This window comes from Pimephales promelas, chromosome 15 (assembly GCF_988280905.1).
Source record: "Pimephales promelas chromosome 15, fPimPro1.hap1.1, whole genome shotgun sequence".
Lineage (NCBI taxonomy): Eukaryota > Metazoa > Chordata > Actinopteri > Cypriniformes > Leuciscidae > Pimephales > Pimephales promelas.
This window is the reverse complement of record NC_142783.1, coordinates 35,137,501-35,155,000: the sequence shown is the minus strand read 5'-3', so window position 1 is coordinate 35,155,000 and position 17,500 is coordinate 35,137,501. Positions and strand designations below refer to the sequence as shown.

Sequence of the window (17,500 nt, the reverse complement as noted above, 5' to 3'; positions counted from 1 at the left end):
CTGACTGCGGTTGGCGTACGTGAAGTGATCGTAGCAGCTCTGAGACGCACACACACACCCGTCGACCGTCAGATTACAGCCAGAAAACACACACTCCGGGTTTACGGGGCCCACAAACCTGTGTCTGTGTTCGTGCCGGCGAGACCCTGAGAGACGGAGAGCTTCAGGTCAAACACAGGCTACCGATGATTAATACACCATGATTAATGTGCCATAGACATTGTGTCTTACGCTAATGTAAACTTGGTTCAATGAAATTTAAATAAATGTAGCTTTATGCTCAACACAAATGATGTTTATTCAAAGATATATCATGCACAAACCTGTTAAAACACGCAAAGAAAACGTCATGCATGTTCATCCTCGTGAACGCATTTTAATTTATTTTACACAGATAAAATACTTTAGAGCGGTGAAACGATTAATCACATGCAAAATAAAAGTTTGTGTTTACACAATATGTGTGTACTGAGTATAATTATTTTGTATATTTAAAAACGCACATGCATATTTAAGAAATATTTACATATACATACTGTATATATACAATTTATATATAAAAACACATTTTTCTTAAATATATACACACTACACACACATATATTATGTAAACACAAACTTTTATTTTGGATGCAACTAATCGTGATTAATCGTTTCACAGCACTTGTTATAATATGTTTTAGTCACCTGTTTTCCCAGCATGCACGCAGGCGTCTCTGTCGGGATAGCTGTAGGTTCTGATGCAGGAGTGTTTGGACTCACACACACACCGTCCGTCGACGCGATCACATCCGGCCACCAGGGGGCAGTGCTCATCCTCCTCGTCTGAGTCTACCGCATCGGGTATCACTGTAGAGAGGAAGATAGTGTCAGAGAATGTCTAATTGAAGAGAATTGGCACTGGCTGGTTACTTCCGGGTTCTGGACTGGCTGCAGTAACGCGTCTCTGTCCATGCGGGGGCGCTCGCGAGTGCAGAATGAATGGGAGTCAATCCGCCAGAAATCCACTTTTCTCAGGATGTAATTTTTTGTCAAATAATTTGAAAGTTGCATTCAAAAGGGAGGGCTAAGATAATACACAAATTGCATTTTTAAGTTCACTTATCTGTTCTAAAAATCCGTTCAAACATGTGATGACGTCACACAATAGCAAAATGCTAGCGTGTTCGGGCCAACAACAGCCTAACCTGTAAGACATCAAAAGGACACAAGTACTCGTTCGTTCGACTTTTGGCCTATAATCTATATTGAACTTGTGGAATCAACAATAAAATCTATTTTGATTTAACGACAAGCAGGTGAAAGAGACACATTTAGCCGTTTAGCCCCATAGACTCCCATTCATTCTGCTCTCGCCCATGATCACCCCCAGTGGAATTATAATGGAACTGCAACCAAGATGATACACAACGGGGCTAATAGGAAGTGCCAAGGCTCTCCGTTAGACGGGCTCTGGTGGACTGTGAAAACGGAGGTTTTTAAAAACGATGATGTAAGTTTAGTCATGTACCAGTCCAGTAGATATTGATGTTTATAGCAGTGTTGTGCCTGTAATGTGCTGTTCACTTTCACACTGTTGCTCAAATGTGTTTCTTCACACACTCTTCCTAACACAGTCACGTTTGCTGTCCTGCGATTAAACATGAGAGCAGTTTTAGTGTTTTAGACCAAACATATATATAGTGAGTGAAATACGCATGCGCGGTAAAGGTGAATTTAGTGTTTTCAGGCTTTTTTCAAAAGTTTCTCATCCGTACTTCAAACATCAGGAAACACTACGGAGAGTGTTTTTAAACAAAGACACCATTTACAAATGTATCCGGATTAATGTAGAGTCTTTCTGTCTCATTGCCCTTCACATGCATCTGTGTGTTTTCCTCTTCCAGCCGCATGTGTGTTGAATAAGTCTGGAGTATCGACGTCAGGTTCTCCCGAAGACCCCCCAGCCCGACACATGTGAATAAACAAAGACAAACGGCTTCGGCGGCTCCTAATGTCCCCCGTGATGCCCTCCTGGGGCTTGGCTCACAAACTCCCCAAACAAACCAGAAGAAACTGCCCAGGACCCGCAACAGCCCAGCTCACAAAACCCTGTTCCACCAAAGTTCTAACGTTCCCTTTTTCTCAATGTTCTCGGAACGTTCAAAAGGTCAAAACGTTTCTTCTTGGTCATGCGAACATTCCGTTTCATCGTTCTCTGAACACTGTGGGAATGTTACATTTGAATGAACATTCTGAAACAAAGTAGCAACGTTTAAAGTCCCCCTGTGGTGAAAAACACACTTTTAAATGTTGTTTATGTGTGTATGTGGTGTGTTTAATCCGCTTTAACACACACCACGTGTAAGTTTATAAGTGGACAGCATTGCTGAGTATTTCCTCCTTAAAGGACAACTCCGGCGCAAAATGAACCTTTGGTCTAATTACACATTGCTACCTAGTCAACCGTTATCTGAGATTTGTTTTCATGATTGCCGAATGTAAATAGTTTTATCTAGCCTATAACGCTAGTATAATGCTAGTATATAGGGCATAGAGTAATGACAAATAAAAATCGCTTGTTATTACCACTATCAAGGCTCAAAATAGCCCCACACCAAAACGACAGCCTAACAAGGGTCCCTACATTCAAACCGAAGCGTTGAGAACTTTGTCAGTGTCCATACAGTTTAATAAGAAGATGTTTTATACACACAGTAAATTTCGCGAATTCAGGAAGAAGCCATCTTGGAAAAATAGTCTCTACCAGTCGATCTACGAACGCCGATCCAAGTGCGCTGAACTGTGCAGAATCTCATATGATCCGTTGTTTCCAGAAGAAACACAAACACAAACCGTTTACTTGTCTTCAATATGTACACGTAGCCTACTGTTCGCGCTCACCTTATCACCTTATTCACATCTCACCAGCGCACTTGGATCGGCGTTCGTAGATCGACTGGTAGAGACTATTTTTCCAAGATGGCTTCTTCCTGAATTCGCGAAATTTACTGTGTGTATAAAACATCTGCTTATTAAACTGTATGGACACTGGCAAAGTTCTCAATGCTTCGGTTTGAATGTAGGGACTCTTGTTATGCTGTCGTGTTTGTGTGGGGCTATTTTGAGCCTTTTTAGTGGTAATAACAAGCGATTTTTATTTGTCATTACTCTATGCCCTATAGACTAGCATTATACTAGCGTTATAGGCTAGATAAAACTATTTACATTCGGCAATCATGAAAACAAATCTCAGATAACGGTTGACTAGGTAACAATGTGTAATTAGACCAAAGGTTCATTTTGCGCCGGAGTCGTCCTTTAAAACTGCAGTGAACCAAAGACAGTCTCAAAAACACGCGACGTCACAAACCACCTTGTAACCAATCAGATCAACGTGTGATCGTCAACCAGTGAGGGGTTAATTTGCATATTCATAGAACCATCATGCATACGAAATGAGGCGAGGGTGTCGAGTTACAGTCAAGATATTTAAAGACATGAAGAAGAAAAAATGCTTAGATATGTCATTCTGTTGAGTTTTAAGGGATAAAATGATTGACTACGGCTACAAACTGCAGTCTCTAGCAACAGTTGCCAGCATGCCTTGAGATTAGGGGAGTGAGGTTTACATGTGTTGCAAGATCTTGCTAGAAAAACAGCGAACAAGAACAAGCCCCCAATAACAAACCCAAATAAATAAGACCAAAATATCGTGACCCGCACACTGTAAAAAAATATTGTTGGTTTAACTTAAAAAAGTAAGTAAGCCTGGTTGCCTTAAAATTTTAAGTTCATTGAACTGGAAAAAGTGAGTTAATACAATGAAGAAGATTAATTTAACCATCAGAAACTCAAAATTATATGTTATCTGAACTAAATAAATTATTTAAGTTGATTTGACAGAAGAAAAAAATGTTGTGATTACTACACTGTAAAAAAATATTGTTGGTTTAACTTAAAAAAGTAAGTAACCTGGGTTGCCTTAAAATTTTAAGTTGATTGAACTGGAAAAAGTGAGTTAAGACAATGAAGGAGATTAATTTAACCATCAGAAACTCAAAATAATAAGTTATCTCAACTAAATAAATTATTATAAAGTTGATTTGACAAAAGAAAATATGTTGTGATAACAAATCTTGAAAATATTTGTTACAGTGCACCTGCTCACTTTAATAACTCGAGTCATAACTTCAGTAAACTCGATCTAAGCTTAAACAACAAAAATGCTTCTATTAAGTGTGTGAAAGTCGACTGTGTCGTTTGTCGTTGTAATATTTCTTTGGTCAGAATAGCGATGTCAATCATCACCGTTCAGGAGTGTATTTAAATGTGGTTGTCACTCCTGAAACTTTACAGTGTGTACGTGCATGGAAGAACATTTGTTCATAAGTTTGACAGAACGTTCTCTGTTTGCTGGGAGATACATGCTTTTCTATTCTCCGATTCCTGAGATGAAATATAAAAACAGACACCGAGAGAGAGCGGATATGTGGACACTGATCTCTGAGCTGCGGCAAAAGCTTCCTAAAAGCACAAAACTTGGACGTTTTTGAAGTATTTGCTCTCCCACTGATCTCAATGCTGGAGAAACAATGGAGATGAGGCCTAAATTGAGCAGTCCTGGTTTGTACAGTAACCGCATGCTTAGCCATGACTGAGCACTGAAAGCAAAGCATGCAGATGTTGGTGCATTTGGCACAGAAACGTCCCGTTTGTGGAAAACCACGTGGCGGTTGTTCTCACACACACGTCGCCATCACAAACAGGCTTTTCAGATGACCCTGTCAAAACTTTCCCTATTATTTCCGGTCACCTCGGAATGATCCGCTCCGCCAACGTCTTTCCATATCAACACTTCCTGCGAGGATATTTTCATATTTTCACACGACCCCAATCGCGCCCACAATGCACATCTGTTCACGTCTGCGGATTCTGTCCATCAGCACAGGATTTCCAAACTACAAAATCCATAAACACGGGAAATATTCCAATGCAAAAGTTTAATTTAGAATTATTTGACAATATAATCCTCATAGTGTAAAAAGCTCTGGATAGGGCATTCTGGCAAATCTACGATTTTATTCCCCGGGAAACGTACTTGTTAAACACAGACTAGTCCGTAATAAAAACAGTCTGGTCTAGAGCTGCTATCTCAAGTCCACATGATAACTAGTTTAATCAGTTTGCAAACATGTTACGTCCTTCTCAGTGTTGCCGTTTCTCTTATAATTGTTGCGGGTCAAATGAGGGAAGCTGAGATGTAATCTCACGGACTGAAGGACACGGAGGCGTTTTGTCTGGCCGTTCCGGACTGATAGAGGAAAACGTCTGATAGTCGACACTAAACGAGTGCTATTCTTCATACTGGACTGAGTGTTTTGGGAAACATGTTAGATAACACTCATTATTCACTCAGAAATAACAATATGAAACCAATGTTAAAATTTTGGCCGATACGATAACTCTTTATATTTGAAAGACGATAGCCGATATATTGGCTGATAAATGTAAATTTGAGAGCCTAATTACAAAAATACAAGTCTCACCATTAAAATCCGCGTCCCAAACACACAATTATAATGTCACGTAGCCGATATGAGAGGCTTGCTGCATATAGCACTGAACTGAAGTGATTTCAATCATATTTCAACCCATCCTGTTGAACAGTCTTATTTTTTTATCTTTTTTACTATTTTGTTATCAGGGCCAATCACAATAACATTAAAATGAACGTATATCGGTGATACTGATATTACGGTGGATGATATATCGTGTATCTTAAATATGCAGTACTGATGATGTAGAAGTGGCTAATTAGCATTTTTGCAGGTTTTTGTTTGTAGAGCAAAATAAACGAAGCCCTGCAGAAATATAGCACTCTTTATTTTCCATAAATGCTGCACAAATGTTCGCACACTATTAAAAATGAAGTTTTTTTTTGCAGTAATGCCATACAAGATCTTTTTTTGTTTTTGCAAAAAAAAATTTTTGTGTTTTATTTTTATTTATTTTTTTTATTTCAGGAAATGGCACAGAAAGTACAAGGCAGACAAAATATTGTTAAGTCATACAGTTTTTTATTATTATTATTATTATTATTTTTTTTTTTAACTGACAATCAAAATCTGCCTGAAAAGGAGTGGGAAGAAGAAAATTTATTTAATCCCACCTCAGATTTTAATCTAAATCTAGTAATTTACATTTTCTAAATAACCTTTAAAGGTTCAATGGATGTCAGGTGCATGAGAACAATGCGACTGGATGTACCCCAAAAAAGACAGATTTACAATATTCGACGAGCTCTTTTCATTTGCACATCTTCTATACGCCTTCAGCCACGTCTGAATATAAATAACCTCATTAATGTCTTTGCTAATGGATAGGAGGGGGGTAATTATAATTAATGATGACAATCATGAATAATGTATTACTATGATAATGAGAGACGCTGGTTAATCAGTGGCTGGAATCATTCATTATTTAACCAAAATGCTCATATTTTCTTTGTTTGCGCTTCCTAAACCTCCACACATGGAGAGTAACTTAAAATCAGCAGTAAAATGACTTTCAGGCTTTATACTGTAATAGTTCTGCGGCTGATGTGGGATTGAGAGACGTGCTCAGAGACCAGACTCATTCATGCACTCCGGGTCGGGATTAACCCTTAACACTCACTGGTAAATAAAGCCTAATCAAGGACATGATCCCTTGGGATGAATCCCAGACCCCACAGGAGGAAGATGAAGACGAGGGGTAATTGAGCTCCAGAACCTTCCCACAGACTCGCTTCTGCTTTCACTCAGCCGTCCGGAGCAATTCAAGAGTTTAGACACAGAGAAAGTCCAGCTCCGGTCAGGCATTATGACCCTTTCCGTACTGAACTCTTGGAAAAGAGCCTAATATAACATCATAGATCAAATCCCATCATCCCCTGCAGTTTCATCAGCATCATTTTGACAGTATGATCTGAACAACATTTCACACTAAATCTTATGAATAACTAGTTCTTGATTATCAGACAATTTGGACATTATAAACCTCATCAGAATAAGTGTAACTTTCTCTCCACCCACTGAAACGTACAGTTTTATCAATGGTCTTTTGGACATGTACAGTACCATTAAAATACTGGTAACACTTTACAATAAGGTTCATTAGTTAACTACATTAGTTAACATGTACTAAGAACGAACAATACTTCTTCAGCATTTATTAATCTTAGTTAATCTTAATTCCAACATTTACTAATACGTTATTAAAATCAAAGGTTGTATTAGTTAACATTAGTTAATGCACTGTGAACTAACATGAACGCACAATGAACAGCTCTATTTATATTAACTAACATTAACAAAGATTAATAAACCCTGTAACTAATGCATTGCTCATCGTTAGTTCATGTTAGTTAATGCATTTACTAATGTTAACTAATGAACCTTATTGTAAAGTGTTACCAAAATACTATACTGTACTATTTGGACATGTTACTGTGGCAATGCCATGTTTTTAGACAATTAGCACGGTATTTTAATAAGTATCTATTCTGTTATATATCAATCAGAACCATATCAAAGTAGCCTAACCCACTCTAATTACATTAACAAAGATGATTAAATCCTCTAACAAATGTATTGCTCATTGTTAGCTCATGTTAGCTAATAAATGAATCTTTTTGTAAAATGTTACCACAACAACTTCACACTGATTTCATCTAAATCCACCCTCCTCATCTTCATCATCATCCTCATCAGATGAGCTCGTTTACACTGCGTCATGTTGAAGGTAAAGCTCGTGCGCGTCACTGACCTCTGCAGACACCTGTCTCAGGTACGAGCGCGGGTCCGGTTCTGTTGCGCGCGGCACAGGTGAGTCCGGATCCGCAGTAACCCAGAGTCCAGTCCGGTCCTCCACACAGCTCGAGCTCCAGCCGAGAGCACTGGTCACAGCACCCGCACGGGTCACGGGCCAGAACCCGGCCAGAACCGCACCCGAGCGCGCTCAGGGGCGGACACGAGCGGAGCGCGCACGGTGCGCATTCACGAGCCCCCAACGCCAGAGCGCAGAACCCAAATACACTCAAAACGCACAACGCACTCTTTTGACACATTGTGACGCGTTTTTGGTGAACTTTACAGAGTCTCGAGCGTCTCAAACATGAACCTCCAGATGCGCAACTCCACAATAAATCCAATGTTCAGCAACTTTCAGTGTCACGATCCTCGCCGAGAATGATACAAGTTTCCAGTCAGTGAAAAGTGTTCGTAAAGCTCGTAAGGTAACTGTGAGATGATGAGGATGAGGAGTCTATCCTTGTCACTGAATCACTAACACTGAGTCTCAAACACGCGTTACACGGAGAGAGACATCATAGCCACGCCCCCTGCTAATGATTGCCGCGGAGCTCGTCCAATCACACGCAGCGAAAGGAACAGGCGGATGAATGAATGAAGCAACAGTTCTTGTAGGCTACTACCGATCTGGGATACAGATAGAGGAATGATGATGATGTGAACTTCATGAATGCGAAATGATTTATGAGGCTCGTCACAAAGTTCTGGTTTCATCTCCTCTCCTCCGTGAGAGAAAGCCTGAACATTCATTCACTCGTGTGTGTCTCTTGCTGATGTGTGTGTAGGAGCTGTTTGGACATATTAATGCATCTCCCGTCTCACTCCCTCTGTCTGTCTGTCTCTGGATGTGCATTTCTCCTTTATTAATGATGATCTGTCTGATAGTGCTCAGTCAATGCTCACTCAAAAAGTGCAACCTCACCAAAATAACAGTGAGCCTCAATATAAATGTATTAAACGGCATTAAACTGAATATCCACCATATTTTCTAAATGCATGTTATATATATATATATATATATATAGGCTAATATACATTTTACAGTGAGTGAACAATTAATCCGTGCATGCATTCGTTTCAGTTTATTATGTTGAAGTGTAATCACAAGTGACACGTGTTTATAAGCCCCGCCCCTGCGATAGTGCCACGCCCACATATCAACATTCAATCAACAACCGATGCACAGAACCAAGCCCCGCCCTACTTTTTCTTTTTCAGTACATCACTATATACGGGAGAAAAGTGAGTTCAGGCACAAGTCTACTTCTGAGATTTATGGCCAGAAATTGATTTAGTAAACTTTTTTGTTTATTTACTGAACTGAAATATGCATCATTACAGAATGAAGCGGTGTTGGGGGAAACGCAATAAAGTAACTTGAGTTACGTAATCAGATTACTAGATTACCTCCCTCCCTATTGTATTTAATTTACAATAAAATATCAAAGTTACTTTTTTAAATAAGTAACACTAGTTACTTTTTCACATTTATTGACTGACAGCTCTTCTGTCCTCATGTTGAGAGAAATAAAGTGTGTGTGTGTGTGTAAACATGATGGTTATTTTAGTTCTAGGCTAAATGTGAGCATGCATTTACTTGTCTCACTTGCACGAGTCAATAAAAATCAATAATGTCAGACAATCTCAGAATTGTTTGCAAAACTTTTATAATTAACTATACTAAATCAAACAAATACACTTTATGTATTTAATCTCACTTTATTAACCAATGTCTTTGCTGCTGACCTTCAGTGATGATCTATAATTCAACCACTAATAAGACAAAAAAAATAACCTTAGATTAGATTTAGAAATAAGAGTTATGCTGGATTTATTCTCTTATATTCTATTGTTCTTTAGTAGCTAAATCTGCATTTCCTTTAGATTTGCCAAAAATAGATTTTTGTTGTTGTTATTAAAAACAAATAAGCCAGTCCCGCTTATTGAGAAAACATAACGCAAAACAATGCATTACTTTTATAAAAAGTAACTAACATAACAACACTGTAAAAATAATTTCAAGATTTGTTATCACAACATATTTTCTTTTGTCAAATCAACTTTATAATAATTTATTTAGTTGAGATAACTTATTATTTTGAGTTTCTGATGGTTAAATTAATCTCCTTCATTGTATTAACTCACTTTTTCCAGTTCAATCAACTTAAAATTTTAAGGCAACCACGTTACTTACTTTTTTAAGTTAAACCAACAACATTTCTTACAGTGTAGTAATCACAACATTTTTTCTTTTGTCAAATCAACTTAAATCATTTATTTAGTTCAGATAACATATAATTTTGAGTTTCTGATGGTTAAATTAATCTCCTTCATTGTATTAACTCACTTTTTCCAGTTCAATCAACTTAAAATTTTAAGGCAACCAGGTTACTTACTTTTTTAAGTTAAACCATCAATATTTTTTTACAGTGTAGTAACGTTTTTTTTTTGCTAACGCAATATTGCAATGCATTACTTTGAACAGTAATTCCCCAGCCAGCCCTGCTGAAAGGTTGCAGTGTTTGTGGTGGTTCTCAGCCTCACGGATCAAGTCGAGACACGCGTGTCCAGCCGCTCCTCGTCTCTGTGATCTCCGGATTCTTTCACCTGTTTGATGAGCCAGCAGGTGAAGATGCAGCATGCAGAGAAATATCCGTCATCTCAGCGTCTCAGTGAACTATAGACCCATGTAGTCCGGCTATGAGGAACACGCTTCTGGACTCAATAACCTTGAGTTTGGTTAAATGTATGTGTAGAGATGTATAATAGTCCATCATAGCAAAGTAAACCGTGATTTCATTTCTTTGTTATCTAATTGATGTGTAGTACATTCACTCTAAAAAATGCTGGGTTGTTTCAACCCAAATTTGGGTCAAATATGGACAAACCCAAATTTGGGTTAATTTAAAAATGTACAGTTGAAAGGGTTAAAATTTTAAATGACATTTTTAACCCAACATTTGGGTTTGTCCATATTTTTGTGTTAAAACAAGCCAGCATTGTTTAGAGTGTTCTTGGCCTCTAGTTTAAAGTTTCTCTGACAGCCCAAACTTCGCCTTGTTTTAGCCTCGACGTCTGGGATGTGTTTGGACGGATATCAGACGTCTTTTAAATGCGAAATTGCTCGCTGGGAAAGTAGCAGCACAGTCGAGGAATCATTCATTTCTGAAGCGACTTCACATTTACATTTATTTATTTAGCAGACGATTTTATCCATGATGAGAGTAATAGAAGCAGTGAAACTAACAACGCACTAAAAATTGGGTTAAATTTTTTAATGACATTTTTAACCCAATGTTTGGGTTTGTCCATATTTGACCCAAAGTTGGGTTAAAACAACCCAGCATTTTTAGAGTGCAGGACAACAATACGCAAGTGCTGCGACCCTTCCCAGATTAGTCTGACGCAGCACATGTACTTTTATTTATTTTTAGAAACAGAATAGAAAAGAAGACAAAGTGTTAGTGCACTCTAAACAATTCTGAGTTGTTTCAACCCAAATTTGGGTCAAATATGAGTGTATTTTTGTGTCCATCGTATAAAGACTTGCCTTTAACATGAGCACTACACTCTAAAAAATACTGGGTTGTTTTAACTCAATTTTGGGTCAAATATGGACACACATTACATTTTTAAACCAACGTTTGGGTTTGTCCGTATTTGACCCAAAGTTGGGTTAAAACAACCCAGCATTTTACTAAAATGTGTAAATGTAGATTTCCAGCAACCTGTAGTTTTAGCTTAACTATAATAATGAAGACACGTGTTATTCCCCCACAAAAGGCTGCTGTGCCCTCTGACCCCATGACCTTTGACACATAGGTGGAAACCTGACCCGAGAGGTCGTGGTCTGTGTGTGACTGATGACTCTATCTTCTCCATGCGCAGGAGAAGAGGTGTGATGTGTGTGTGTGTGTATCTCCTGAAGAGCTGAGATCCTGCCACACTTCCTCCTCCTCATCTCCACACACTCACTGCAGTCGACTCAACCCAGAGATAGTGGCATGGACAGATGTATTATTATCCGGTACGCTCGTTCAAAAGCTCTTTAATAATGCTCTCAAATCTTTACATCATTCATGAGTGCTTTTTAGTTCGTATAATGTTCTTAAATGTTGCTACTTGCTGGGTTGTTTCGAGCCAAATTTGGGTCAAAAATGGACAAACCCAAACATTGGGTTAAATATGTAATTTAAAAAAAAAATACAGTTGAAAGTGAAAGTTGAAGTTGGGTTAAAATTTTAAATCACATATTTAACCCAAGATTTGGGTTTGTCCATATTTGACCCAATTTTGGGTTGAAACAACCCAGCATTTTTTAGTGTTGTTTCCGAGAAAAAATTCCAAAGTAACGTAATGATACAATGTTCCTTTAACGTTCAGATAACCAAGAAAAAACATATTTTCAAGAACAATCTGGACCTCTAGATTTGGTCATTTTGCATTTTCAATCCAATTTTGTGTGAAAACATTTGTGAGTCTGATCAAAACAAGATCGATTTTCACAGATTTTCTTTCTGGATCATTCAAAACACACACACACACACGCATTAATTGGTTATTAAACGTAGTGCTGTTGTTATCTTAAAAAGCTATTTCCACCCTATAGAAATTAGTTTTGTTGGTTTAAATGATGTATTTAGGTTAAATAATATCTTTGACTTTACTGTAATAAAACCAGTTCAAATTGGACGTTTGGATATGTTCGATACACCGAACATTTGTAATATATATATTAAGCAAATTTACTCACCAGGCCGATAATGATAACATTAAAAATGACCATATCGACTGATACCGATATGGTGGCCGATGTATCATAGCAATATATATCTGGTTGCAATTTTTGCAGTGCATCCAAGGCAAGGAGCAAAAGCTTATTGCATATTGCAAATGTATATGTTATCTTGTAATTGTATGCACATAAAAGACTGCAAGCTTCATTCTGCATCATTTCTTCAGGTAAATTATTGTCATTTGCTCTGTGAATGAGAGCCGTGCAGTGATGTGGTTTCTCATTGTGGAGCTGCTGAGTTTTATTTGAAACATTCAGCCATAAATTTCAGGCTGTACCCCCAGTACAGTGGCATGTGTGCCAGGAGATTGTGCAATCAGGAAAAACTAGCTTCAAATCCTCCGTTCTCACAATCCCACTGCGCTTCAAGAGCATCCAAACGGGCATTTCTCACCAAACTAAAGATCAGAAACACGCTTTCTCAGCACTGTTTGTACAGCTCCAGTGAGACGCTTCATTTGGCAGGTTGAAGGCGAACGGCAGATTATGCGACAGACTAAATCAGTGGCGGCGCAGGGGTCAGGGGTCAGCGAGTTCATGGGACGCTGATACTGGTCGTCATTAAACGGGGGATTTCTTACCTCGAAACATTCACACAGCAGCACAACAAACATCACATCGATCTCTGTGTTCATGGGAACCAGCGGCGAGACAGAGGGAAACTGCACACACACACACACACACACACACACTGGGTTCTTCTGTGCGTTTGGCATCTGTTCTGCATGTTGGAACTAAAAGATTATGATCCATTTGGCCGGTTTTTAAGTTGCTAAACCAGGAAAAAAATAAATGCTGGTATTATTTCTGCCCATGATATTGATGAACGAAATCAAATAAACTTGCATTGCATGCAAAACAAACAATGCATTTCTCATGCATTTCACAATAATGGATGATTCATCAGTGATAGAAAGTAAGAATCGTGCCATTTTGCATTTTCACACACATTTTAATAATGAAATTCAGGGGCCTTGCATCAACAAAGTGTTGTGTGCACTCTTGAGAAATGCATTCATATGAGAAAAAATGATGGTCTACTGATTGCACGAGTCGAGTTTTAACTCCAGAGGGTTTGAATGACTTAGTAAACTGAGTGTAAGGATAGTAAAACATTTGTGTACAGCCAAACTGAGCATCAGGGAATCGATTAGTAATAGATTATCATCAATATTAGCAACTTTAACCCTTTTTAACACTTCAATGGTTGTAATTTAAGAATACTATGAAATATAGACCTATATTTTAAAGAAGACATTCAGCACATTTTATTGCTGAAGTAAAAGAAAGTTATGGAAATCAAATATAATTTTTTTTTGTAAAATAAAAATAAAATCAAAGCCATATGTATAACCAAATTTGAAGTTGATATCACAAAAATTGAAGTTTAGTTTTTGTTTTCCACTTGGATTTTGTTTTAATGCATTCTCCTGTACCAAATTAATACATTTATGTCCAAATATCCCTTCTATAACAAAATTTGAAACATTGAGACTCTGGCCTTTCTGACGATATGCATCTTGTCAAGATTTGAAAAGGTAATATGAAACATGACCCCGCCCACTAGGGGAGGAGCCTGCTAATAGAATTTTTGAGCACCGTTTCCATGGTCACAGGATTCATTTTCCATCACAGGATAAGTTTTGAGTTCGTAAGCTTTCGAACGATACCTAATTTATGTTGATCACTAAAATATGTGGTATAAAAAAGCTTGTGGCAGTTAAGAGGTTAATAGTGGTCTCAAAACTTTGGAACAAAAATTGATGACGATTTTAGCAAAATAATTAGTTTTAGTTGGACGTTCATCTAATGTTTTTTTACATGTAAATCAGAGAACATTCAAAAGTACCGTTCCCATAATGTGAAAAAGAATGAAAACATAACCAATAAAAAAGGGTTTAAAACTGGACGTTCAGAAAAAATGATAATAGGAAGATTACAAACATTCTTCTCTGTGATTGGGGGAATGATTCTGAAGACTCGATTAGTTTGACGTTCTGAAGTGTCGTGTTCTTCACTTCACACTCGAGGAACGTTAAGTGGTCCTCTCGGTATCTCCACATCTCTCTGATGTGTTGAAGGCACACATTCCGAAGTGTATTGGAGAAAGGCTTGACGTTGAGCTGATGGTTAAACGCTTGTAAACAGAATGTGTGAGAGAGGGATCAGTGAAGCTCATTCTCCTGCTATCAGATCAGGAATCAGCCTCGGGTCACACCGGATCCACAGCAGAGCTTCATCTGCTCCAGGAATGTCCATCGCCTCGTTGCAGGGCTGTAAATTCCCTCTGTAATTACAGAGTGATCAGGAGAAACCAGCAGTTCAGCAGGACCAGAGATGAACAGCAAGCTGAGTCAGACAGAATGAGTTCAAACAATAACCGTTAAAAGACAATTAATCCGTGTTTACACAGTAAACACGTTGGGTTATTTTCTTGGGTCACTATGTTAGGTTATTTTCCAAAAACAGTGTAATTTTTTATAACCCAACCGTTGGGTTACACATATTAGGTCACTATGTTGGGTTATTTTCAAAAACTGTAGTGTTATTTTTTTTTTTATAACCCAACCGTTGCGTTACACATATTGGGCCACTATGTTGGGTTATTTCAAAAAACGTAGTGTTATTTTTAACCCAACCACTAGGTCACACATTTTGGGCTACTATGTTGGGTTATTTTCTAAAAATGTTGGATAATTTTTTTTTAACCCAACCGTTAGGTTACACATATTGGGTCACTATGTTAGGTTATTCTCCAAAAACGTAGTGTTATTTTTTTTATATCCAAACCGTTGGGTTACATATATTGGGTCACTATGTTGGGTTATTTTTCAAAAATGTTGGGTTGGGCTTTTTTTTTTTTTTTAAACCGACCGTTAGGTAGGTCACACTTATTGGGTCACTATGCTGGGTTATTTCCCAAAATGTTGGGTAATTTTTTTTAAACCCAACCGTTAGGTTACACATATTGGGTCATTATGTTAGGTTATTTTCCAAAAAACGTAGTGTTATTTTTTTTATAACCAAACCGTTGGGTTACAAATATTGGGTCACTATGTTGGGTTATTTTTCAAAAATATTGGGTTGGGCATTTTTTTTAAAACCGACCGTTAGGTCACACATATTGGGTCACTATGTTGGGTTATTTCCCAAAATGTTGGGTAATTTTTTTTTAACCCAACCGTTAGGTTACACATATTGGCTAACTATGTTGGGTTATTTTTCAAAGATGTTGGGTAATTTTTTTAAACCCAACCATTAGGTTACAAATATTGGGTCACTATGTGTATTTTCCAAATAGTTGGGTAATTATTATTTTTTAATCGTTGTGTAATTTCTAATAAACCAACACTATTAAGTGAGCATTATTGATCTGACTGCACCGACACTATCAGATCAAACAACACAACTTGAAAATTGTTCTGAAAAATAAAGCCGTTTTGACTTTTGTTCATTCTTAGGATATGAATTGTTGAAAATACTGATTCTTGATAGTCAAGTAAAAATGGCTATTGATGATATTAAGAAACATATCCACTAATAAAAATGTTAATTCTTGATATCAACAATGATGTCATCACTCGCAGAAATACGATTTCTCAAAATTGATATGTTGATCTTGTATTTTCACTAGTTAAATGTCACCATAGGCTGCCATTTAAATTCAATTGTTGAAATCAAGAATTTATTCAGAAATACAGTTCTTACTAAATAAATCATAATTTTTATATCAGCAAGTACACGGTTACTAGTACAAATATAAATTCCTGATATCAAGAACAGACATTTGCACTATTAACCACGCAATTATTCATATAAAAAACATGATTTTAACTGGTAAGAACTGTATTCTGGAATGTGAAACTGGATTTGCAATGGGGAAATGAAATATTTCTTTAATATCCACATAACCAAGAGAAACATTAAAAAATCTAGACGTTTTGAACGTTCAGAGAACACTCAATAATAACATAAAATTAGCAAAACGTTTTGTTCATGCACCAGTCAACTTTGAAAGCATAACTTCACAGATTTATGAGTGATAAAAAGAGAAAACCTTTAACTAACATGTCAACAAACCAAACAACAATTATGAACCTGATGTATGCATATTAGTGAATATTTAATTGGACGATGCCTCATTTACATATTCAAACATAGCATTTTATAAGACTCAGTCTAAATGCAGTATGATAGATCCACTGGGGAAGTGTGACGATTGATATTCGTGTGTGTGTGTGTGTGTGTGTGTGTGTGTGTGTGACGCCCCCTGGTGGATCATCAGTGCAGTCGCACCATCAGTCATCTACAGCACTGACTGCCGTTGGTGGAGGATCATGGGACTGAGGCTCATTTGATGCTCATGTTTGGCTATTTCTACTTCAAAATCGACATATTTTAGGTTTTGCCACAACATGGTGAAATATCATGCGATTTAAAGCTAAATCTGACATAAATATGTCCTTAATAGTCTTAGGCATGGGTTCGCAGAGCGGCTGAGGTTAGGCCTTAGTTATAACACACACAGAGCTGATGAGCTGATGTGGTCTGAGTCCAGACTGACACTGCTGTGTTTTAAACACTCAAACATGCACTGGAGTCAGGCCGCTGTGTGTGTGTGTGTGTGTGTGTGTGTATGTCAGTATGTGTGGGTGAGTGTGTGTGTGTGTGTGTGTAAAATATGTGTGTATATATTTATGTGTGTGTGTGTGTGTCAGAGACTGTGTATGTGTGTGAGTGTGTGCGTGTTTGTGAGTGTGCATGAGAGAGTGAGAGAGAGTGTGTGTCTGTGAGTGTGTGTATGTGTATATTTGTTAGTGTGTGAGAGAGTGTGTATGTGTGATTGTGTGGGTGAGTGTGTGTGTGTGTGTGT

The 17,500-nt window shown here is 37.7% G+C and overlaps 1 protein-coding gene across 3 annotated transcripts in view; it reads right to left on the bottom strand.

The window, feature by feature from the left end:
• LOC120473264 (cysteine-rich motor neuron 1 protein) overlaps positions 1-8,319 on the bottom strand; it is a 128,076-nt gene extending 119,757 nt beyond the window's left edge. For 2 of the 3 annotated variants that reach the window (XM_089120620.1, XM_089120622.1), the window contains exons 1-3: positions 7,789-8,319; positions 688-849; positions 1-146 (exon numbers count right to left, since the gene is read on the bottom strand). The exon at positions 1-146 is cut by the window's left edge and continues 16 nt beyond it. In XM_089120620.1, coding sequence (XP_088976746.1) covers positions 1-146; positions 688-849; positions 7,789-8,089 — 609 coding nt within the window. In that variant the 5' untranslated portion in view covers positions 8,090-8,319. The remainder of the gene's footprint in view (positions 147-687; positions 850-7,788) is intronic. The other variant, XM_089120621.1, reaches the window with a different exon arrangement.
• Between the last annotated feature and the right edge of the window lie 9,181 nt (positions 8,320-17,500).